The sequence below is a fragment of the Spermophilus citellus genome (assembly GCF_964194105.1).
Source record: "Spermophilus citellus genome assembly, chromosome: 2".
Lineage (NCBI taxonomy): Eukaryota > Metazoa > Chordata > Mammalia > Rodentia > Sciuridae > Spermophilus > Spermophilus citellus.
In genome coordinates this window covers 218,041,231-218,067,933 of record NC_138183.1, presented here as the reverse complement: position 1 = coordinate 218,067,933, position 26,703 = coordinate 218,041,231, and the positions used below count along the sequence as shown (strand labels likewise).

Here is a 26,703-nt window from a genome sequence, read left to right as displayed (position 1 = left end):
CAGTCCAATGTGTTTTTCTTGTCATAAGTGTGTATATGATGTTCTAGTATTTTTTAAGTCTAAATATCAAGGAACCAGATATGTGCATTGTTGGTGGGTTGAAGATAAGTAGTGAAGTGCAAATATTTTGTATAGTTTTCTTCATATATCTTGTAAGTTATCTTTGTTTTATACTTTTTTAGTGAATTAATGATTTTATAACTTGTTTTTGGAATATTATGGTATGATAAGTTACAAAGATAATTTAGATAGATCCCATTTTCCCTTGACATTCGCATTTTATATTGACATAATGCATTTGTTAAAATCAAGAACTCACACAGATATATCACTGTTCACCAAACTTCACACTTTATTTGGACTTTTGTCATTTCCCCCCATAAATACACATTCCAGGATCCAGTCTAGGATGAAAATTTATAATTAATGAATTTAAATTGTATAAAGTGTCTATCACATGATGATACCACCATATATTTGATAATTCTCCTGTAGATCACCATACTTCTAGGTTTTTTTTTAACCATAACTATTTCATGAAATGAGCTGACCATAGGTGCATTCATGAAACAATCCTATCCTTTCTCTCACTATTCCTTTAATCTGTCCTTGGGGAAAATGTAAAAATAATTCCATATCATTTTGTTTCACCAAACTCCTTTAAATAACTGTAATGTGTTATCAGTAGAATGATACAAATCTTTGTAGTAATATTATTAAACTATATTTGCTCCCTTTCTACCACCTATGGTCAGCTTTAGGTTTGAAAATATTCCTTGGAATTGGGGCCTGACATCAGAGTAGACAAGATTTTAGTTATATTAAGAAAAAAAATTCACAGACTTGAAAAATAAGGCTAAAAGGTGGGCTATATGTTATTTTAAGATCCTTTGGAAGCTTGTTAAACAGTATCATTTGAGAATTTTCTGAGGGAATGTACTTTGACTCACTATTGTCTTTTGAAAATTAAGTCCCATATTTATTGAAGGTTTAGGCTAATTTGTATATTACTGTCTGCAAGAGATGCAGATAATTACTTTCTGGTAGAAATATAGTCCAAGAAGTAATAGATTCTTGTTCTGGAGGAAATCTCCCTGTTTCATAACTAAGCAATCTTATTTTAATGTCTCTTCATTAAACTGTCTACAAACCTTGTGTATTTCAATGCTCTTTGAACTAGGTATACCATCTTATTGGTTTCCTAACTAATTACTTTCTCTTTGACACTTGTTCGTTTTATGTTCATTTGAGTCATGCATTTTAACTCTTGGAAAATCACCTTAATAAGCAAAAGGACCCTATTTTACTTCTTGGGTTACATTTAATGTGCCCTTTGTTCTCTCTGAGCAATGCAGATTTGAAGCGCTAATTTATCTTCAAATGTGTTATTTCGCAAAGTTTTAGAAATGCTCTTTTGGCAACCTCTGCCTGTAGCCCTTTGGGAAATGATTCTTCTTCTTTGAAAGGTCACTTTATCCTGCCATCTTCACTTCTCATTTCTAGAGGATTCACTAACCCTGCTGTTGGAATCTCATGGGCTCTGCAGACACAAGCAACCCACTATGCACCTTTCACTGCCATTAGTACAACATGGCTTGCATTGATTGCAGTCAGCAGGAAGCCTGCTCTAAAACAGCCTCACTACTTTTCTCCAAAGGAGGATCAGATATCAGGCTTGCAATTCCCAAACCACAGGGAAGACTTGTTCAACCCTCTAGGGGCCAACCTAAAGTCTCCCCACATAGATTGAGATGAAAACAGAACAGCCTCCTTTTTCCCTCTTTTTCTTTTCTCATGGGATTACACCAGCATCTACCTCTGATGAAATCTTCTCTGTTTAGTTACCACTCTTTTACAAGGTAAGGCTTACCATTTTTTTTCATATTCTTTGGATGTTCTTAACACTTGAACACAAACAGTTGGTGCACATAGAGTTTCAAAATCAACTAGTCTTTTATTGTTAAAATGCTGCTGATATTATGAATGAATATTTACAGCTTCAAAGATTGATTGTCAGATAATTGTAATCCTCATAATTTTGAGCAGTACCATTCATGAATGTGGTATAATTCTCCATTTATTTACCAATTCTTTTGTGTATTTCAATATGATTTTATAGTTTTTTTCCATAAAAGTCTCATCCACCATTTTGTAGCTAGATTCTTATGTGTTTGATAATATTAAGTTTATATGAGGTATTTTTAAAAATTAGCTTCTCATTTAATTATGATTATAATTGTTATGTCATTTGTCAATTTTATGATGAATAACATTGGTGATAACTATTTTATTTCTAATCATTTGTACATCCTCCAAGAGTTTTATGTCATTTATAAATAATGATAATTTCATATCTTTTTTGCAATCATTGTACTAGGCACTTATATTTCTTCATTTATAGAAATTGACTGAAATCTGCTACTATGCACCCCTTCACCACATGTACATAGCAAACGAAAGTAAATGGAAATAATGATATTGAGCACAATTATTTTTTTAATTCAATTTGAAATATCTACAAATCATGATTCCACTTGATATTTGTTTATTTGTATATTTGGTTCATTTACTTAATGAGCTAAAGTAATTATTAAACATGTTTTGCTAAGAATTTTCCTTTTGAAAACTTTTAAAATTCAAAATTGACTTAAAAGATCACATGAAAATTATAACAATTTTTTCATAAAAATCATACTTTGAACATATGAAGTTATCATTATAAAAAGAACAGCATTGGATAATAACCATGAGTCGATGGTCAGTGTGATCATTAGTTAATAAATTGTCTATTTTGTCAACTTAAAAAAAAATCACCAATTTCTGCAGTAAGATAATTAAAGAGGAAGTCTTACTAGAGTCATATCTGCTCAATTTTAGTCAATAATAATTGCTTATTATATGATTGAATATATGGTAGCAACCTGCTATTAGTATGACACATAAAAGGCAATATTTTATATTATATATTTGCTATTGTCCATCTATTTGAGTTCTTATCTCTTATCATACAAGAAGCATAATCAGCAGCAAATTGAAAATTATAAGCATATATGCTTGTCCTTCAAAAAAAGAAGCAATACAGTATACTGCAAAAAGAGATCGTTTTTCTCTTAGTGTATAATTAAGTAATAATTTCTATACACTCAGTTATAGACACTCAGAAATTGTTCTTGCTTTCATAAAAAATGTGAAAGACTGCCATGTATCCATATATGTCATATGAAGATTTAGTACAAGCACTAAAGGGAAATCCAACATCCTGTTTATGATTTCATAATAGCCTGAATGTCAACACATTCCATATACTGATGAAAAACAAAATCAATATTTCTAAACTTCTATGATGCATTTAACTTTCCAGTCAAGACACCCATACAATGAAGTTAGATGAAATGATAAATAATTCTCTGATCTTTCATAAGTTCTAGCACTAAGAATATAATTACTTTTGGAAAATACAAAGATCTTATATTTCCTATTGCTTTTGGAAATATTATTGTATAAATTCTTTTGAAGAATGTTCATATATTTGCTTATTGTCAAATGTTGTTTACAGAGTTTTTAATGAATGTTCCCCCAAACATGGTCTCACAACCTTATTTTATTAAACCAAGTAAGTTTGAAACTAGTAATATTCATTTTATCCTCAACACAGTCCTTTGAAGAAAATAGCACTATTATTTCCATATTAATGGTGAGAAATAGTTCAAAAAGTCATCTCTACTATTCTACATCGTTGAATGGAGTGTAAGAAAACAGATTCAAACCCAGTCAGTTAGCCTTTTAGAGTCCATACTCTTAAACACTGGACATTCTACATATGTGGTATCATGTTATAGATTGAACACATCCACATTTTTATTTATTAGAAACATTGTATTGTTAGCTATGCTTTGCAAAGTAATAATCAAAATCCCTAGTATAATTACTTAAGTCTCACTTGCATTGACTAATTGGCAAAAATTGGGACTTTCACTTGGTTTGCTGAATTCCAAATTGTGTTCTCACACAAGATTCTTGGCACTGATTAGCTGATATTTAGGCACAGATTCCAACAAAGTACTCCAGGTCAGTAGAATTAAAGGGAGAAAATGTCATACTCAGTTACTTATCTAATTTAGATTCCCAATGTCTTTCAGAACCTGTTAGAAATCAGCATAAGCCTACAATCCCAACAATTTTTCTTTTACTTTTTCTCTACATGTACCATGTTATTCAAGTAAAAATATATATAAGCTAAGCCTATCTCTAAAAAGAGAATATTAGTATATGAGTCACAGGTAAATTCTAGGAGACTTCTTCTCATAGTGTATTTTATTTTCAAATTAAATTTGCTTGAACACACACGCATATATTTCTTTTGGAATTTATTATGAATTTTAGTTTTTATTTTATTTGTTATCATTTTGGCTTTTATCTTGGTAAATTTTGGTAAACATTCTCTCCTGATAGAGACGATACATACTAATAAGGTTTTCCCTGAATATAAATATAACTTCTGGATTTGCATAAGATAATATTTTCACAAAGGATGCATGTTTCCAATTTATTTTAATTGTAGAAGGATTAAATGAATTACATCTGCTAGTTGATAGCAAATAGCCTTTGAAATGTCTCTATATTAACCTTTGTAGAGCTACCTAAGTACTTAAGTTCCATAACTAACTTTCTCATTATATATGTACCAAAAATAATGAATAAATGAAATCTTATGAGGATTTAGTTTTAAACCATTTCTGGGTATACACTTCTAAAACTGTTTTTAAAATATCATAGAATCCTTCGGATTTAGTATTTATATTTACTACTCTAAATTTACATTTTATGATTTATAGTATGTCTTGAAATATTCATGTGCATATACATATGCTATTATAGAAACATGTAACATACAATGACAGAATAATGTCCAATCTGCTGAGTAATTAAAAAGCATTAAGACTTGTATGGCAAAATGGAATCCAAATGAAATTTCTTATTTGAAATATCCTATGTTAAAAAGATGTTTTAGAGTCATCTCTTCATTTTTATAGTTCCATTTTTAAAAATATAAAAATCATCTTTGTTCAATTAAGTAGATACTGCAGGTAACCTACAACAATGGAAAATTCAGCGGAGCCCAAGATAGTGAGTTGCATATAAAGAAGGATCAAGTCAGACAGTAAATAGTAGTATCTTGGAACATGATGATATTGATTTTTCATAGCACAATTACACTTTTATAAATTGTATTACGTATGTGAATCACTTCTCATTCCTGCTGTCTTTCACCTTTTTCTTTCTTTATGGCAATCACTATAATGATGCCTTGCATTAAATGCATTGTAAAAATTGTGCATTGTTTTATGATAAAATATTAAAGTTGTATTTTGAATAGATGTATACTCATACATGAAAAGCAAGATGAAGTAAGCAATATAGTTTTATTTATAATTAAATATTCCATTTAAAACTTTCTTTACATTGTTTTCATGGTGTTATTTTGCATTCTGAATACCATAATATTTCATATATTTATGGACTGCTCTCAGTGTCCTGCAATGCCACCTATGATGACGTTGTATATGAATTTTCGTATTTGATTTCTACAACAATTGTCTGAGGCTGCACTATTATTTTCTTCATTTAAGAGTTAGATAAATAAGGTTTTTTTCAGAAATATTAAATAATTTGAACAAATTACCAAAATTAGAAAATAGGAAAAAGGAAATTTTTACTTATTCAGCCTAATATATTGCATTATTAAATTCTATAATTATATTCTAATTTTAGTGTTAATCTGCACTTTTATATATTGCAGTTTTTAATTTTTATTGGAGTTTTCAATTTACATTTTAGATTTCAATTTACAACTGTAAATATCAAATATATTACTGTGGCACTAATTCATATACTTTCATCTAAAAGTGATAGAATTCTTGGTAATATCCTTCTGGTTTTTCTCCTACATTCATCTATTTTCTGAATTAGATGCAATCACATTTAATATCATATATAACCAGTTAAAGCATTATTGTTGATATGTAAGGATTAAGTGTTCTTTAAAATGTGGTTAATTAAATAAACTTTTTGTTTAATAATTATTTTGCTTTTTCTGTGTGCAAATATGCATCTAGCTCTACCATGTAAAGATTAGAAGAAAAAACCTGAATATGTTGATATTGATGTTTATATATTGATCATGATGTCCAGTAGACAGATCTTAAATACTTTGCACACAAAGGAACATGCTGTCCACTAGTTCTCTGTTTTATAGGATACTGATTTTTACTATATGTTAAATTCTATGTGATAAATACTAGAATTTCAGTCTACTAATGAGATGTCACAAAAAATGAGATGGAACAAAATACACACCCTTATATAGTATTTCCACTATATAAATTCAAAAGTCATAATATTAGCTATTGTGAATTGTGCTGCTATAAACATTGATGTGGCTGTGTCCTTATAGTATGCTGTTTTTAAGTCCTTTGGATATAGACCGAGGAGACAGATAGCTGGGTCAAATGGTGGTTCCATTCCCAGTTTTCCAAGGTATCCCCATACTGCTTTCCAGATTGGCTGCACCAATTTGCAGTCCCATCAGGAATGTATTAGTTAGCCATTTTTGCCACATCCTCACCAACACTTCTTGCTGTTTTTATTTTTAATAGCTGCCATGCTGACTGGAGTGAGATAAAATCTTAGAGTAGTTTTGATTTGCATTTCTCTAATTGCTCAAGATGATGAATACTTTTTCATATATTTGTTAATTGTACATCATCTTCTGAGAGCTGTATGTTCATTTTTTGGCCCATTTATTGATTGGGCTATTTGTTTTTTGGTACTTAGCTTTTTGAGTTCTTTATATACCCTAGAGATTAGTGTTCTATCTAATGTGTGAGGGGTAAAAATTTCTTCTCAAGATGTAGGCTCTCTATTAACCTAACAGATTGTTTCTTTTGCTGAGAGAAAAAAAAAAAACTTTTTAGTTTGAATACATCCCATTTACTGATTCTTGATTTTAATTCTTGTGCTATAGGAGTCTTGCTAAGGAAGTTGGGACCTAATCCAACATGGTGGAGATCAGGGCCTACTTTTTCTTCTATTAGACACTTGGTCTTTGGTTTAATTCCTAGGTCCTTGATCCACTTTGAGTTCAGTTTTGTGAATGGTGAGAGAAAGGGGTGTAATTTCATTGGTTGCACATGAATTGCAATTTTCCCAACATAATTTGTGGAAGAGGCTGTATTTTCTCAAATGGATGCTTTTAGGGACTTCGTCTAAAATATGATAATTGTAATTTTGTGGGTTCATCTCTGTGTTCTCTATTCTATACCATTGGTCTACCAGTCTGTTTTGGTGCCAATAACAAGCTGTTTTTATCACTATTGTTCTGTAGTATAGTTTAAGGTCTGATATAGTGATGCCACCTGCTAGTTCATGCTAAGGATTGCTTTACCTATTCTGGTCTCTTATTTTTCCAGATGAATTTCATGACTGTTTTTTATATTCCTATGAAGAATGCCATTGGGGTTTTGATCGGAACCACAAAAAATTGTATACTGCTTTTGGTAGTATGGTCATTTTGATAATATTAATTCTGTCTATGCAAGAGCAAGGTACATCTTTCCATCTTCTAAGATCTTCCTTGATTTCTTTCTTTAGGGTTCTGTAGTCTTTCACCTCATTCTTTAAGTCTATTATCAAGTATTTTATTTTATTTATTTTTTTATTGATTGTTCACAACATTTTAAAGCTCTTGACATATCATATTTCATACATTAGATTCAAGTGGGTTATGAACTCCCAATTTTTACCCCAAATGCAGATTGCAGAATCACGTCGGTTACACATCACATTTTTACATACTGCCATATTAGTAACTGTTGTATTCTGCTACCTTTCCTATCCTCTACTATCACCGCTCCCCTTCCCTCACATCTTCTCTCTCTACCCCATCTACTGTAATTCATTTCTCTCCTTGTTTATTTTCCCATTCCCCTCACAACCTCTTATATGTAACTTTGTATAGCAACGAGGGTCTCCCTTCATTTCCATGCAATTTCCCTTTTCTCTCCCTTTCCCTCCCATCTCAAGACTCTGTTTAATGTTAATCTTTTCTTCCTGCTCTTCCTCCCTGCTCTGTTCATAGTTGCTCTCATTATATCAAAGAAGACATTTGGTATTTGTTTTTTAGGGATTGGCTAGCTTCACTGAGCATAATCTGCTCTAGTGCCATCGATTTCCCTGCAAATTCCATGATTTTGTCATTTTTCAGTGCTGTGTAATACTCCATGGTGAATAAATGCCACATTTTTTTATCCATTAATCTATTAAAGGGCATCTGGGTTGGTTCCATAGTCTAGCTATTGTGAATTGTGCTGCTATGAACATCGATGTGGCAGTATCCCTGTAGTATGCTCTTTTAAGGTCTTCAGGGAATAGTCAGGGTCAAATGGTGGTTCCATTCCCAGCTTTCCCAGGAATCTCCATACTGCTTTCCAAATTGGCCGAACCAATTTGCTGTCCCACCAGCAATGTACAAGTGTACCCTTTTCTCCACATCCTCGCCAGCACAGCACTTGTTGTTGTTTGACTTCATAGTGGTTGGCAATCTTACTGGAGTGAGATGGTATCTTAGGGTGGTTTTGATTTGCATTTCTCTGACTGCTAGCGATGTTGAGCATTTTTTCATGTACTTGTTGATTGATTGTATATCCTCCTCTGAGAAGTGTCTGTTCAGGTCCTTGGCCCATTTGTTGATTGGGTTATTTGTTATCTTATTGTCTAATTTTTGAGTTCTTTGTATACTCTGGATATTAGGGCTCTATCTGAAGTGTGAGGAGTAAAAATTTGTTCCCAGGATGTAGGCTCCCTATTTACCTCTCTTATTGTTTCTCTTGCTGAGAAAAAACTTTTTAGTTTGAGTAAGTCCCATTTGTTGTTTCTTGTTATTAACTCTTGTGCTATGGGTGTCCTATTAAGGAATTTTGAGCCCGACCCCACAATATGTAGATCGGATCCAACTTTTTCTTCTATTAGATGCAGAGTCTCTGATTTGATGTCAAGCTCCTTGATCCATTTTGAGTTAACTTTTGTGCATGGCGAGAGAAAGGGATTCAGTTTCATTTTGTTGCATATGGATTTCCAGTTTTCCCAACACCATTTGTTGAAGATGCTATCCTTCCTCCATTGCACACTTTTAGCTCCTTTATCAAATATAAGATAGTTGTAACTTTGTGGATTAGTCTCTGTGTCCTCTATTCTATACCATTGGTCCACCCGCCTGTTTTGGTACCAGTACCATGCTGTTTTTGTCACTATTGCTCTGTAATATAGTTTGAAGTCTGGTATCGCTATACCGCCTGATTCACACTTCCTGCTTAGAATTGCTTTTGGTATTCTGGGTCTTTTATTTTTCCATATGAATTTCATGATTGCTTTATCTATTTCTACAAGAAATGCCGTTGGGATTTTGATTGGCATTGCATTAAACCTATAGAGAACTTTTGGTAAAATCGCCATTTTGATAATGTTAGTTCTGCCTATCCATGAACAGGGTATATTTTTCCATCTTCTAAGATCTTCTTCTACTTCTCTCTTTAGGGCTCTGTAGTTTTCATTGTATAAATCTTTCACCTCTTTTGTTAAGTTGATTCCCAAGTATTTTATTTTTTTTGAGGATATTGTGAATGGAGTGTATTTCCTCATTTCCGTTTCAGAAGTTTTGTCGCTGATATACAGAAATGCCTTTGATTTATGCGTGTTGATTTTATATCTTGCCACTTTGCTGAATTCATTTATTAGTTCTAGTAGTTTCTTTCTAGACCCTTTTGGGTCTTCTAGGTATAGAATGATGTCATCCTCAAATAGTGATAATTTAAATTCTTCTTTTCCTATTTTTATGCCTTTAATTTCTTTCGTCTGTCTAATTGCTCTGGCCAGTGTTTCGAGAACTATATTGAATAGAAGTGGTGATAGAGGGCATCCCTGTCTTGTTCCAGATTTTAGAGGGAATGCCTTCAATTTTTCTCCATTCAGAATGATGCTAGCCTGAGGCTTAGCATAGATAGCTTTTACAATGTTGAGGTAAGTTGTTGTTATCCCTAGTTTTTCTAATGTTTTGAACATAAAGGGATGCTGTACTTTGTCGAATGCTTTTTCTGCATCTATCGAGATGATCATATGGTTCTTATTTTAAGTCTATTGATGTGGTGAATAACATTTATTGATTTCCGTATATTGAACCATCCTTGCATCCCAGGGATGAATCCTACTTGATCATAGTGCACAATTTTTTTGATGTGTATTTGTATTCGATTAGCCAGAATTTTATTGAGGATTTTTGCATCTAGGTTCATTAGACATATTGGTCTGTAGTTTTCTTTCTTTGAGGTATCTTTGTCTGGTTTTGGAATCAGGGTGATGTTGGCCTCATAGAATCAATTTGGAAGAGCTCCCTCTTTTCGTATTTCCTGAAATAACTTGAAAAGTATTGGTATTAATTCTTCTTTAAAGGTTTTGTAAAACTCCGCTGTATACCCATCCGGTCCTGGGCTTTTCTTGGTTGGTAGTCTTTTGATGGCTTCTTCAATTTCATCCATTGATATTTGTCTGTTCAAATTGTGTGAATCCTCCTACTCAGTCTGGGCAAATCATATGACTTAAGAAATTTATCGATTTCTTCACTATCTTCTATTTTATTGGAATATGGGTTTTCAAATTAATTTCTAATTGTCTTCTGTATTTCTGTAGCATCTGTTGTGATATTGCCTTTTTCATCCCGTAGGTTAGTAATTTGAGTTCTGTCTCTTCTTCTCTTCGTTAGCATGTATAAAGGTCTGTCGATCTTATTTATTTTTTCGAAGAACCAACTTTTAGTTTTGTTAATTTTTCAATAGTTTCTTTTGTTTCAATTTCATTGATTTCCGCTCTGATTTTAATTATTTCTTGCCTTCTGCTACATTTGCTGTTGTTTTGCTCTTCCTTTTCTAGGGCTTTGAGATGAAGTGTGAGCTCATTTATTTGTTGTTTTTTACTTTTTTTGAGCAATGACCTCCAGGCTATGAATTTCCCTCTTAAAACTGCTTTCATTGTGTCCCATAGATTCCGATATGTTGTGTCTGTATTTTCATTTATCTCTAAGAATTTTTTGATTTCCTCCTTTATGTCTTCTGTAAACCATTGATCATTCAGTAACATATTGTTCATTTTCCATGTGATGTAGGATTTTTCCTTCCTTCTTTTATCATTGATTTCCAGTTTCATTCCATTATGATCAGATAAAATGCATGGTATTATCCCCACCCCTTTATATTTACTAAGGGTTGCCCTATGGCATAATATATAGTCTATTTTTGAGAAGGATCCATGTGCTGCTGAGAAAAAAGTATATCCACTTGATGATGGTTAATATATTCTATATATGTCAGTTAAGTCTAGGTTATTGATTGTGGTATTGAGTTCTATAGTTTCTTTATTCAACTTTTGTTTGGAGGATCTGTCCAATGGTGAGAGAGGTGTGTTGAAGTCACCCATGATTATTGTGTTGTGGTCTATTTGATTCTTGAACTTGAGGAGAATTTGTTTTATGAATGTCGCAGCACCATTATTTGGTGCATAAATATTGATAATTGTTATGTCTTGTTGGTGAATGGTTCCTTTTAACAGTATATAATATCCTTCCTTATCCCATTTGATTAACTTAGTCTTGAAGTCGATTTTTTTCGATATGAGAATGGCCACCCCTGCTTGCTTACGAGGACCGTGTGCGTGGTATATTTTTTCCCATCCTTTCACCTTCAGCCTGTGTATGTCTTTTCCAATCAGATGTGTCTCCTGGAGGCAGCATATTGTTGGATTTTTTTTTTAATCCATGATACCAGCCTATGTCGCTTTATTGGAGAGTTTAAGCCATTAACATTTAGAGTTACTATTGATATATCGTTTGTACTTCCAGCCATGTTTGATTATTTATGCTTTTTTAAAAAAAAAAAATTAGTTTGTTTCTCCATGATTATCTTTCCCCCCACCATCTTTCTTTACCGACGCACTTCCCACTGATGGTTTTGGTTATTGTTTTTCATTTCTTCCTCGTGTAGTGTTTTGCTCAAGATGCTTTGCAATGCTGGTTTTCTGGCTGCAAATTCTTTTAGCTTTTGTTTATCATGAAAGATTTTTATTTTGTTGTCATACCTGAAGCTTAATTTTGCTGGATACAGAATTCTTGGTTGGCATCCATTGTCTTTCAGTGTTTGAAATACATTGTTCCAGGACGTGCTTGCTTTCAGCGTCAGTGATGGAAAATCCGTTGTTAACCTTATTGGTTTACCCCTGAATGTAATCTGCCTCCTTTCTCTTGTAGCTTTTAATATTTTCTCTTTGTTCTGTATATTGGATATCTTCATAACAATGTATCTTGGCGTTGGTCTACTGTGATTTTGTATGCTCGGTGTCTTGTATGCATCTACAATTTGTATATCCATTTCCTTTTTTGTTTCTGGAAAGTTTTCTGTAATTATTTCATTCAGCAGGTTACTCATTCCCTTGGTTTGAATCTCTATACCTTCCTTTATCCCGATGACTCTTAAGTTTGTTTTTTTTATGTTATCCCATGTCTCTTGGCAGGATGATATATTTTGTCTTCATTATCTGATGATCTGGCTTCTACTTGCTCCACTCTGTTAGTGATACTCTCAGTTGAGATTTTAATTTGGTTTTTAGTTTTCTTCATTTCTAGAATTATTGTTTGATTTTTTTTTATAATCTCTATCTCCTGATAAAGATGCTTATCTTCTTCTTTTATCTGTTTATGTAATTCGTTTTCAATGTGTTCTTTCACTATTTGAATTTGCTGTCTCATATCCTCTTTAAGGTTCCATTCCATCCGTCTAAGGTGTTCCTTGAGTTCTTTATATGACCATTTTTCTGATGACTCTAGGTCCTCCTGAATATTTAGGCTGTACTGCATTGTTTGTATTCCTTTTCTTCCTTGCTTTTTCATGCTGCTCATGTTACTTCTTGTTCTGTTTGACTGCTGAGTTACTGTTTACTCCTATAAATTTATTTGATGCTTGGGAGTAAAGGTGTTAGAAGGGAAGGGAAGAAGTCACTAAAGAGAATGAGAGTAAGCAGGTAGAATTCAAGGAAGGGGGAATAAGAAAATTGAAAAGAAATGAAAAGACAAAAGAAGAAAAAATAGGAAATAGAAAATGAAAAAAAATTTAAAAAATAATAATAATAAAAAAATAAAAATTAAAATTAGAAGAAAAACATTTAAAAAATTAAACAAACAAAAAATTTTAAAAACAACAAGAAAGAAAAATGAAAATGAAAAAAAACCCAAATCAAAAAAAAAAAAAAAAAAAAAACTAATAAATGCAGTCTTAGAGTTTGATTAACTTCTCTTCCAGTAGGTGCAGCTGTGCCCACCAGGCCAAGCTTCTCCTGTCAATACGCGGGAACCAATCACTCTGCAGCAGCTCCTTGTCCCAGACTGGGCGAGTCTCCAATCCCGAGTGCCTGGGGCTTCCTCTTGTGTCTAGTCACTTCCCCACTTTTCCTCTAGCCAGGCCCCTCTCACCGGTGACACTCACCACAATACTGGCTACACGCCAGGTCTGTTGCTCCTGGGAGCCCTGTTTTCATGAACTACTGGGCACACTTTCCCTGTTTGCCATTCCCTCAGACCCTAAGTTTGTAGAGCTTGGGGCTGAGAATCCTCAGCGAATTTTACTTGCCCTCTGGTAGCCACGCCCCTGGTAGCTGGTGCAAGAGACGTCAGTTGTCAGCACTGGTGGGAGCGGTAGCCAGGAGTTCCGCGCCTCGGGACCCGCGCCACTTCTGATTCCCTCGGTCTGGCTATCGCGCTCACTGGAGAGCTGGGAGGGTCCCTTAAGGTTTCCCCGATGTGTGGAGAGGGAAGGCTAGGGGATTATACACCTGTAGCCACAGGTTTCAATGAAGTTATCTCCTCCGCTGCAGTCTGGTGACGTCAGTTCTCTGCCATGGTGGTATCTCTTGCAAATGGCCACAGTTCCTTTCCCTTTGCCGGGTGAACAATGCAAGGGTGGGTCCTGACTGTCTCTCCCAAGCCCCATTTAAATCCTTTGGCCACTGCCTATGAGGGCTCAGTTGGCATTTACCTCTGTAGGATCAGAAGGGCCGACCAGTTGTTTCAGCGGGATAGATTAGTGCTAAGTCATAGCTGTTTGTCTGCGTGAAGCAGGCGAATGGGAGCTTGAATTCAGCTGATCCAGGCTCAGTGTGTGTTCTGAGAGGCCCAGACTGTTTGCCCCAGATCCACTTCAGCTCAGCATTGCCTAGTGATCCTGAGCAAACAGCATTTAGACTGTTTACGACTCCCTATGCCTGCACAGCTGAAGAGGTCAGAGACTTAATCTCTCCGCGCCCGCCGCCATGTTGGATCAAGTATTTTATTTTATTTTATTTTTGTGAGGCTATTGTAAATGGGGTAGTTTTTCTCATTTCCCTGTCAGAGGATTTCTTACTGATATACAGAAATACCTTTCATTTGTGGGTGTTGATTTTATACCCTACTACTTTCCTTTGAGTCTTCTAGGTATATAATCATATTATCAGCAAATAGTGCTAATTTGATTTCTTTTCCTATCTGTATCCCTTTAATTTTTTCTGCCTGTCTAATTGCTCTAGCCAGTGTTTCAAGAACTATGTGAAGTAGAAGTGCTGAAAGAGGGTATCCCTGTATTGTTCCAGTTTTTAGAGGGAATGTTTTCAATTTTTCTCAATTTAGAATGATGTTGGTCTGGGGCTTTGCACAGATAGCATTTAGGATGTTGCAATAAGTTCTTGTTATCCCTAGTTTTTCCAGAGTTTTGAACATGAAAGTGTGCTCTACTTTGCTGAACACTTTTTTCTGCATCTATTGAGTTAATTATATGGTTCTGATCTTTAAGTCTATTGGTGTGATGAATTACAGTTTTTGATTTCTGTATGTTGAACCAAACTTGCATCCCTGAGATGAACCCAACTTTACTGTGGTGCACTATCTTTTTGATATATTTTTGTATTCTATGTGCCAGGGTTTTATTGAGAATTTTTGCATCTATGTTTATTTGAGTTATTGGTCTGAAGTTTTCTTTCTTTAATGTATCTTTGCCCGGTTTGGGAATCAGGGTGATATTGGCCTCATAGAATGAGTTTGCAATTGCTCCCTCTTTCTCTATTTCCTGAAATAATTTGAAGAGTGTTGGTATTAGTTCTTCTTTAAAGGTCTTGTTTCTTTGTTGGTTGTCTTATGATGGTGTCTGCTATTTCATTACCTGATATTGGTTTGTTTAAATTGTGTATATCATCCTGATTCAATTTGGGCAAATCACATGACTTAAGAAATTTGTCGATGCCTTCAATTTTTTTTTTTTTATTTTATTGGAGTACAAGCTTTCAAAATAATTTCTAAGTATCTTCTGTATTTCTGCAGTGTCTGTTGTAATATTTCTCTTTTTTATTATGTATGTTAGTAATTTGAGTTTTTTCTCTCCTTCTCTTCATTAGCATAGCTAAAAGTCTGTCAATTTTATTTATTTTTTCAAAGAACTAACTTTTTGTTTTGTCAATTTTTTCAATTGTTTCTTTTGTTTTGATTTCATTGATTTGAGCTCTAATTTTAATTATTTTCTCTCTTCTAATGCTTTTGGTGTTGATTTGTTCTTCTCTTTCTAGGGCTTTGAGATGTAATGTTAGGTAATTTATTTGTTGACTTTTTCTTCTTTTAAGGAATGAACTCCATGTAATGAACTTTCCTCTTATTACTGCTTTCATAGTGTCCCAGAGATTTAGATATTTTGTGCCTATGTTCTCATTTGCCTTTCAGAATTTTTTAATCTCCTTTTTGATGTCTTTTGCAACCCATTGTTCATTCATTAGCATATTCTTTAGTCTCTAGGTGTTGGAGTAATTTTTATTTTTTTATTTTGTCATTGATTTATAATTTCATTTCATTATGATCTGATAAAATGCAGGGTAGTATCTCTACTTTTTTGTATTTGCTAAGAGTTTTTGTAACATATTATATGGTCTATTATAGGTAAGGACCCATATGCTGTGTATTCATTTGTTGAAGGGTGAAATATTCTATATATGTCAGTTAGGTCTAATTTATCGATTGTATTTTTGAATTCTAAAGTTTTTTGGGTTAACTTCAACTTTTGTGTGGAAGATCTATCCATTGGTGAAAAGGGTGTGTTAAAGTCACTCAAGATTATTGTGTTGTGGTCAGTTTGACTCTTGAGCTTGAAAAGAATTTGTTTGACAAACATAGATGCTTCAATGTTTGATATATATATAATATATAATGTTTGATATATATATATGTAAATTTATTTATTTTATTTTTTATTATTGGTTTTATTTTTTAAATACATGACAGCAGAATGCATCACACTTCTTCTTACACATATAGAACAATTTTTAATACCTCTGTTTCTATAAAAACTGTGTTCACACCAATTCATGTCTTCATATATGTAATGGATAATGATGTCCATCATATTCCACCATCCTTGTTAATCCCCGGCTCCTTCCCCTCCCACCCCTCTTCCCTATCTACAATTCATCTATTCCTCCTATGTTCCCCCTCCCATATGAAAAAAAAAATGTTCATCATTCTAGCAATTAGAGAAATTCAAACTAAAACTACTCTAAGATACCATCTCACTCCAGTCAGAATGGCAGCTATTATGAAGACAACAATAAATGTTGATGAGGATGTGGGGAAAAAGATACACTCATACATTGCTGGTGGGACTGCAAATTGGTGCAGCCAATATGGAAAGCAGTATGGAGATTCCCTGGAAACCAGGAAATGGAACCACCATTTAACCCAGCCTTCCCTCTCCTTGGACTATACCCAAAGGTATAGTATACCAACAGTATACTATAGGGACACAGCCACATCAATGTTTATAGCAGCTCTATTCACAATAACTAAACTGTGGAGCCAACCTTGATGACCTTCAGTGGATGAATGGATAAAAAAATGTGGCATATATATACAATGGAATTTTACTCTGCAATATAAGAGAAAAAAAAATCATGATGTTTGCAGGTAAATGGAAGGCAATGGAGAAGATAATGCTAAGTGATGTTAGCCAATCCCCCCCCCCCAAAAAAAATGCCGAATGTAAGGAGGGTACATATATTTATGATTGTTATGTGTTCTTGGTATATGGTTCCCTTGAACAGTATGAAGTGTCCTTTTTTATCCCTTTTAATTAACTGTGGCTTGAAGTTTACTTTATATGATATGAGAATGGAAACCCCTGTTTATTTCCACAGTCCATGTGAGTAGTATGATTTTTCCCAACCTTTCACTTCAGTCCATGTATGTCTTTTCTTAGGTGAGTCTGTTGGAGGCAGCATATTGTTGCTTCTTTTTTATTAATCCAATCTGCTAGTCTATGTCTTTCAATTGGTTAGTTTAGGCCATTAACATTCAGGGTTATTATTGAGATATGATTTTTATTCCCAGACATTTTTGTTATTTAACTTGCCTTAATAACGTCTGGAATCCCATTGTTAATTTTTGTCTTATAACCAGGTCACAACCATGTGCTGCATGGATCAATGAAACCAATTGTCATGGATTTGTTTGTTTCTATTCTAGTTAGGACCCTTTTATGCAGAATGAAAATCAGATTTCATAATTTAATCCTTTCCATCTACCAGTTTTTAGGAACATTATCCACATAACATATACTGTATCTTAACAAAGAAATTACAAATACATCCTCTCATGTGCATTAGGAACCTAGTATTTTCTTAGTTTATCTTTAATCAAAACTATTTGGAGTATAGAATTCCAAACACCAACATCAAATAAAAATTTAAAAAATGGATTGGTCTCTTATTAATAACAGAACTGTATTTTTCTTGATTTGTCTATAAAGAATTAGACTGCAATCACCAAAAGATCAGAACCATGCCATTTCAAATTTGCTTCCCCAGTTATTAATATAGTCTTGGTATATAGATAGAAAACAATATAGTTGAACACAAAGCAATTAATAAGCACTCAGTAAATTATATTCTTCTAAGTTTCAAATAAAGAAAATATCTAGTAAGGAGAGGGACATACAATAAATGCCATTTCGAATGGATTCTCTAAAGACTTTGGACACTGAAAAATGTCAAGCAAATAGATAAACAAAGCACAATCATCTTCCTTAAAGGGAAATGTATATGCAGAAATCCCTGCATTCAAGGTATGACCAAGCAGAGGGTAGTAAACTCTGCCATCAGAGGAGAAATATAAGGCTAAGTTAGAAGAGAAGAAAAAATTCATTCAAATTAGGGAAGCAGACATAACAACTATAGAAAACACAATGTTGAAAAAGAAGCCAGTATACTTGATTAAAGGTCCTCAGCAGAAACTTACACTATAGGAATAGCAGGTTAGATAAATGGGATGTTCCAGAATACAAAACAAATAAGGTTGGGTAACTATGTACAAATTAATTTGTAAGCAATTTATGGTTAACTCTTATCATTTCAAACTCTCACTCTAACCTTTGACTTTTAATATCAATAGTGAGTATATATGTACTTACATGTGGGTGTATATATATATATATATATATATATATATATATATTCACTATCAATTTTAGTGTATGAATATAAATTGCATAATAGTGGATATATACACATACATATATAAATAATGAATATATATGCATACATATACATATATAATAATTCCAATATATAGTACTTGTATGTATATGTATGGTATGCACATATATGCAGGTAGCTACAGGAATAAAAACTTGTTTATATTACAAATCTCTTAGAAAAAATGGTATCATTTGGGGGCTAATTCATCTTGTTCCATATGTGGGATGAAATTTGTGTTTTTAGATGTGTTACACAAATTTGGAGGGAAAAACATGCAGATGCCCTCTAAAAAAGGGCTGAAAACTGTAAAACCAAACAAGAATAGATGAGATTGATCAGAAATCATGAAAAAGAAGAAAAAATATATTTTTAATATTTACATAATAATAACTCTACGAGGAAACAGAAACACAGGGTAATGATCTGTTATGGCTATCAAACAACTTAAAGGGACAAATAAAATTAGTCTTCTCTGAAGGTTTCCCTGACTTTAGGGTGGAAATGCAGCCCAGTGGTGGAGGCCTTACCTAGGTAGAAGTTAGTTTTTGTATGTAGAGATAAAAAAATAATTTCATGACTGAAGAGCAATTTTTTAATACACCTCCACAACACATTTTATTATTAAAGATTTTAAAATATATCACCTGTGAAGTGCTTGTATAGAGATTAAGGCCCAAACATACATAAAATATAATTTCTGTCACCACTAAAAAGATAAAGAATATGGGAAAACATAAACCCCAGACAAGCTTTTAATGCAATGCTATAATATAAGATACTCTCTAGTACATTAACTTGGATTTATTGAATTTAATCTTAAATAATTGGATTTTTCCTGTTACTGTTTTTTTTGAGAAATGAGCAATCTCCAAACCAGGCTCATTTAAATCTTTACTTTTGTTTTCCATGGTAAGCCAAAAGAAACAATATATATTTATTTACTTCAATGATGGAAAAAACATTTATTCCTAGAAAATCAGTTAAAGGCACAATCAGTAATATTCTTCACACGTTGAGGGTCATAAATAGCCCAGTTTTAATACTGGGCTTAAGAAAATATATTTTAAATGGAAACAAATTAATATACCCCCAGAATTACAAAGCTGTTTTTCCCAGTCATTAGGTGTGAGGAGCCTCAAATTCACCTCCTGCCTTAGACTGAAACAGGAGGAGGAGTCAGGGTGTGGCTTCGTGCTGGGTGGATGATATTGTGTGGTAACTATGCATTTGATCATTTGCAAAGGATTTACCCAGGATTTTTCATGAAAAACATAATTTAATATAGCATTATCTAGTTTTATTATCTGAGTTAAGTAAGCAAATTCTTTGAAGCTAGAGTTTTTAGAGAAAGGGACAGAAAAAATAAAGTAGAAACCTATTGACTTCAAAAATTTTAGAGTTCTTTCATTATAAAATGAGATGAAAGATGATAACAGAATGGAATAGAAATACTTATTTTTTAAAAGATTTTACAGAATAATATATTAATACCTCATGATAAGATTAGATAGAATAAATTTGTATAGGTATACATTGACTAGTAATATATAGAAACACAATGTTAGAAGGCAAATAAGTCTTCTAATAAAGCAAACAAGCATTACTTATTTCTATCTCTCTATCCCTACACTATAAATTTCATTTATCTCCTTCAATTCACATACAGGCTATTTCAGAAATGAGAATTAAGAGAACACCCTGTGCAACATGTCACTCAGTATTGGCATCAGTGGTCCTTGGGTGGTTCAGGGATTGCATTAGAAGTCAGACTGATACAATGGCACTCCTTTAATAACAAGTGATATGTGATCAGGGAGACTCCTTCAAAGATATTGCTTAAAACAAAACTCCTCTGTCCAGCAGGAATTCTAGGCTGTCTGGATTTATTCACATGTAAAACTCAGTAGGCTGGGTATCTCAAGATGGAAATGGGCAGCAGTGAAATGTTCTCTTTCTGTCTACAGTAGTGCAATGGGGAGGTTAGAGAAAGGATTACTTAAGTCCATTGTTCCCAAACTTGGTTGAACATTAAAATTCCCTGGAACTGTTAAGAATTACTTGTGGCTAGTGTTCTGCTCAAAACTATCTGAAAAAAAATAGGACTGGGGTCAGACCCTATGTATCAGGATTTTTTAAAATTCTCACTTGCAGTCACTGTTGAGCGCTGTGGACTTACCCTATAATAGAATATTTATGTCAGAGTGATATGTATACTCCCAAAGACAGCGTCAAATCTGTTTTGTTTATTTTAATACAATATAAGATACTTCTTTTAACTCATTTAAAATTATTTTTGTTGATTTCATTGTTTTAATTTTAAAATTGTTTGGACCTGCCTAACATACAGGCTCTCTAAACAAAATCTGTCTTCCAACCCTCTCCTTGTGATTACAGAGACCTTAAAACTGGTTATAATCTTCCATATACCTCCTAAACTTTAAATAAATTGAATATCTTACTTAGGCTCACTCTGTTGATGTACTTTAAAGACAGTCCAGTACTTGACATTACTTTTCAAAGCTCTGATAAAACGTACCTTGCTTTTTGTCTTTTCATCTGGAATCTTAGCAGCAATTGTCCTAGTTGGAAATAACATGTGAGCTGGATTTGTTGTGATTAGACTCAAAGGTGGAGGTTGATCACGGAAAACTGATGTCAAACAGAGCTGTACAGTCTCTTTCATTGCTTTCATCTGTGACTCCTAAAAACAGAAGAGAGAGGGGCATTAGCATTTTTACATATGGCTTTGGTCATAATATTCCACTTCTATTCTTCTAGCCCACATTTACTTCCCACACAAACATATATCCCAACTTATAGGTTCATTATCCCAATTTATAGGTTCCATTATGACATTCTCCGTCATTCATGTTCAGTCTATTTCTAGGAGATAATGTGTTTAATGACATATTTTCAACACCAAAATTCAGATTGCATTCTATTTTTCCTCTTGAATTTTCATGATTTCAATCATGATAGATTCCTAAGAAGGAAATATACTCAAGTTATTCTGAAATTAGATGCCCTTTTTAGATACATGTCATCTTTCTATTGGCACCAATCCTCTTTATTAAGAATTGCTTCCCTAACGATGCAGGACACTGTGTTTCTCAGAATACCTAAAATGTGTTCTATTTCCCCATATAATGGGAAAAAAAAATGTCTCTGATAGAACTCTCATTTCTTCTGAACTTTGTTTGGCAATAGAAATTAATCTGATGGGCTAATATTACCTGTGTCTTATATTAGCATATCAAAATATTCCACATCCTTTCATATACAAGAAATAGTTTTATGCTTTGAAGTGTCTATATAAATGACACTATTATTACTATTTTACATGGAAGAAAAGAAGATTCAATGCTTTCACACAGGACGATTTCTGGTTTGAAAACAAGGGAGACTGATTAAGATAGATGACCATCTGTAACTCCTATCTATCCAAACCATAAATTATTTAAAAATAGTTTTAAAATGTTAGGATTAATAAAAGTCTGAACACAAATAATAGAAAGATCCCCAGTTACTAAACTGAAGACATATAAATATTTTGGAAAAAATGAATGGGCTATTCTTATAGTAACTAAAAAGTAATTTGGGGCATGACCAGATAAATTGGTGTCATATGTATATCCATTTAGAAGCACTGAAGGGTGCCTTTGGACTATGAGAGAGAGGAGAGAGATTAGTCACTGGAACCAAAACCCAAAGACTAGCTGGTGCAAGTGGAGTTACCCTTTTAGCACACACATAGATCATTGCAGAAACAAGGTCTGTGTTCTCAGATATGACAAGCTCTCAGCGCATTATTTAATGTTATATACCATGCCAGATATATATATATATCACCCTCTCCTATTTCCTGTTTCTAACTATAAAGCCCTGTTGGTCAATTTCTGGACAGTTGACTTAGATCCTTTCTGAAGCTTGCCATTTTGCTTTTTGTTAATATTTATTTTAAGATGAGAGTGCTTACTGATAGAATAGCAATTCAAAATCACTCTTTAGGCCATGACAAGAAATTAAAAACAACATAACAGCAGTGGCAGTAATATAAGCAACTGACCATGTAGTCGAAATAGAACATGCATGAATTTCCTTTTCATTACTTGTGCTCCGTCAAGTTGTCTCAGATGAAATAAAATTTATTAAGGGGCAACCTCTATCGGGGGCCCCTCTTGCCTCTGGGAGAGTTCTGTTTCTATTTTTCACACTTGAATAAATTCTGTTCCTTTCAAATCTTGTTTCCATTGCCTGTGAATTTCATTCTTCAGATATATAAGACAATCTGAAAGATTTGAACTTATTAAGGACTAGGGTGGAGGAGTATGAACCGGGCATGGAGGGAGGGACTGAGCTGAATGATGGCAATGATGAATTCAACTGTTTTATTCAAATTGATCCCTTTTTATAATTACTCTAATACCCAGATTCTTGCCTCTCTTCACCCCACTATTTTCCACAACTGATTTTGTTTCCTTTCTTCATAGAGTTTCTCAATAATTGTGATATTTAAGTATATGCACTCTTGTATATGTTTGACAGAACTCAGCATAATACCTGATACTACAGGGTCTCAAAAATGTCTTGAATAAACAACTTAAAAGTTACTTGAAAGTAGTGTTTCTGTACGTCAGAGAGGAAAATTTACAAGTTATTTTCAAAAAACAAGTGGAAAAGGAGTTATAATCAGATTTTCTGATCTACTTGTTCTTTGCTGCAATCCCAACTGACCATTTTCTTCTCTGGGGACATACTAGGAGACCATGGCATTGAATGCCGTGTCAGGAGCTAAATAATGTACATGGCTGTGAGCAATTTAAATATATTTTCTCCTTTGCATGCTAACACGAGACAGGGAAAAAGAAAAAAAAAATGACTATCTTGACGAAGAACCAAAGCTTTTATGGCTTTGAAATGTTGAGTTTGAATGCTTAACCATGCAGGAAGCAGTGATGTTTGTTGTGCTCACTGTACTCTTATTTTGTTTTCTCGTAGCACTATTTATTTAAAACTTTGGTCTATGGAAGTTTTAAAGTATATGCTGACATAATATACAATTCTCTAAAGGTGAGCAATGGTGGAACTCAGTTGCTAAAAATAATGAATAGTATCAACTGATTCAAACATTGATCGTTAGTAAATGTTGTTTAAGCAAAAGAAAAATTTTAAAGGAACATTGAAAGGGATGCACATATATATTAAATTTGGGTTCCTAAATATTGGTGAACTCATCTATTTCCACAGGTCTCTTGACCTTGCTAGGATAACCCCAGGTTAGCAGTGTAAACATTATAAAATGTGCTCTCCACCTCTTCCTTTTTCTATCATTCTGGGAAGCTAGCTTTCCTTCATATTTTAACCTATTCTTAATGTTTTACCTACTAGTTTTCTTTCCTTGGGTCACAAGCCTGCATCAAGACCTTTCATCTGGAATTTCGTACAATTTCTTGAATGTGTTGCAGGATTTTCTGCCAAAGATTATGGATTGCTGCAAGCAAGCTGCCCTGATTTGACCACTTTCTATATGACTCCCTAATCAGTGCCTCTTAACGTTTAACAGGGCCTGTTGTTGATATTACTCATATTTGGCTCGATGAGGTTCCATGAACAGGACCCAACAATTTTACAATACATATAAAAGTCATTGCATTTTCATTTACTGCTAACTGAAGTCTGTCTTAAAGACTTAAAGCTATTGCTCACTTTGAAATTTCGCTAGGACAGGATGTCCCTGAATGCACTGTGATGTACATCATATATAGTGTACTTTCCCCTAGACCCTAAAACCTATTCTCTTCCAAAGTTAATCTTGTTTGTGCTGTCTTTGCCCTCACTGCAACAAACCACTTTTCTATATGCTATTATGATGCAAATTTCTTAACTATATCCCTCTGCTTGTCTTGGTATCCTTTGTTTATAGCCCCTCAAATATCCCCAGCTGCAGATGCCTTACCCAAAGGTCCACTTTGGAATTTTTACTGAAAATGCTCACACACTTAACTCACAGTTTATCTTTTAGGAAACAGATCTTGAGTACCCTTTCTAAGAATGTGCCTTCCTTTAAGCCACTATTACCTTTCCTAATATTATGTCTTTCTTAGCCTTTACATCATTTCAATTTATTTTCTTGCATATGTGTTTATGAGTTCATCAAGTTTTGAAATATAATGCATTATCTTTGAGAGTTGGAAACTTTTCTGCAGCATCAGTTTTCAACTGAAAAAATATTTGTAATTAAAAAAAGTAAAGAAAATCCTTCAGAATGTAGAGGCTAATGCCCTATTACATGAGGAAATAACGAAATATTTCTATTTTATCCAGCACATTGGGTAATACAATCATATTATTATCACAGATATTAAAAATACTTATATGTGTACTATATCCTATGGAAAGTTCATAAGAAATAACTATTATATGTGATCTTATGATGGTGAGAAACTTAAAAAGTAATATTTCATGTGAATATATATTAGTGCTTTTCTCCTAAAAATGCATTTTCTTTGGGGACAATGAAATACATCCTAGAAATATAATGGTTCTCCTAATAGCTAATCTCAGAGTAATGACAATTCACAACTATTCCTGCTCATCTTAAATCTTGTACATAAAAACACTAACTCAGAAAGATCAAGGTGTAATATCTGCTGCTGGCTTCAGAAAGACCATGAAGAGTTGAAACTTTATTTCCTCAACTTTATTTCTGACACGAATCAACTCTACAATCCCAGGAGTACTCAAAATATTTGGATCTGTACACTAGTAGTCCCCAAATGCCTTGGACAATACTATGAAAACATGTTTATTTATTTGGTAAGTTATGTCTTCATTTATGTATTCAAATAATAACAATTTCTTGTAATTTGGCTATAAGCCAAATACTATGCTTTTGCAAAAAGATTTCTCCTTTTGACAACTTTGTCCTGAGAATCTAGGTAAATCTTATCTACATTAATGTATGATTTCCTATGTAAAATTTTCTGAGACTCAGATGCTATACAAACTTTTTTTGGTATGAAAGGTTGAGGGATTTTTATACCTTATGGCCATTTTTATATTCCAGTTGTGAAAGCTGACCATAGTTCATAAGATATTGCCAAATAAATAATTGATTGTTTGGAACCTCAAGGTTGATTTTTAGATTTTGAGTTTAGTGCTGCTTATATTAGAATAGTAAACTGAGACTTTTCTTTTTTTTTTTTTTTTTTACTATATATGTCAGGAGGACCAAGTTAGAGTTTGAATGTTTTTTATAATATTTTTGAGGTATTTAATTAAAGCCAAGATATACCATTTTTAGGAGCTAGACACCTGAATAATATAAAAAGTCTCATGTAAAGATGATGGAGAGAGGTGAAGAGCAATTTCATTAAACTGGTTTTTATCCATTTTGAAATAAGCAACATTTCTATTTGACTTTATGACTACTGTTTATGTGCCTCATACATACCTTACATGAGGTTTGTTGAACTCAGCATCTAATATGAAACACTTTTATAGTTCACTATAAAAGGGGTGACTCAATCCTAATGGTTAAGGGGGAAATTGTTTTAACAGAGAGGCAGGCTCTGTGAGCTCATTCATTAGTAATAATAATGACTGTTTTGCATGTGACAGGTATTGTTCAAAGCACTTTACTTTTCTAATGCATAAAAATCTCCCATCACCTTTATAAAGTACTTTGTATTATTGATCCCAGAGAAATTTAAAGAGTTTGAGGGATTTGAACATGGTAATTCAGCAAAAAAATAAAGTGTTTTAGTTTGAAGATAGGAAGAAAGATTCTGGGAATCATTATTTAAGCAATACAACATGCAAACTCCCATCTTAAATCCAGACTGTGGCATGGTATGGGCTGGGTACATAAATGCATATGTAAGAGAATGAAATTGGGAAGGAGGAAAAAACATACCTAAAGATGAAGAAGCAACTCTACCTTAACCCTGGGTTTAATGACACAGGCCCAATTATAATATACCAGTGAAGGGTTTTGTGACTATATCATTGTAAGTAACCCAATTATACTTACATTTTCTGTGATTCTATTGTCTTATGACTCAG

At 33.3% G+C, this 26,703-nt stretch overlaps 1 protein-coding gene across 2 annotated transcripts in view; it reads right to left on the bottom strand.

Annotated features, from left to right (window-relative positions):
* The window catches only part of LUZP2 (leucine zipper protein 2), a 516,945-nt gene that overhangs the window by 59,270 nt on the left and 430,972 nt on the right, over nucleotides 1-26,703 (bottom strand). For both annotated transcript variants that reach the window (XM_081279800.1, XM_081279801.1), the window contains one exon: nucleotides 21,176-21,340. In XM_081279800.1, the coding sequence (XP_081135926.1) occupies nucleotides 21,176-21,340 (165 nt within the window). The remainder of the gene's footprint in view (nucleotides 1-21,175; nucleotides 21,341-26,703) is intronic.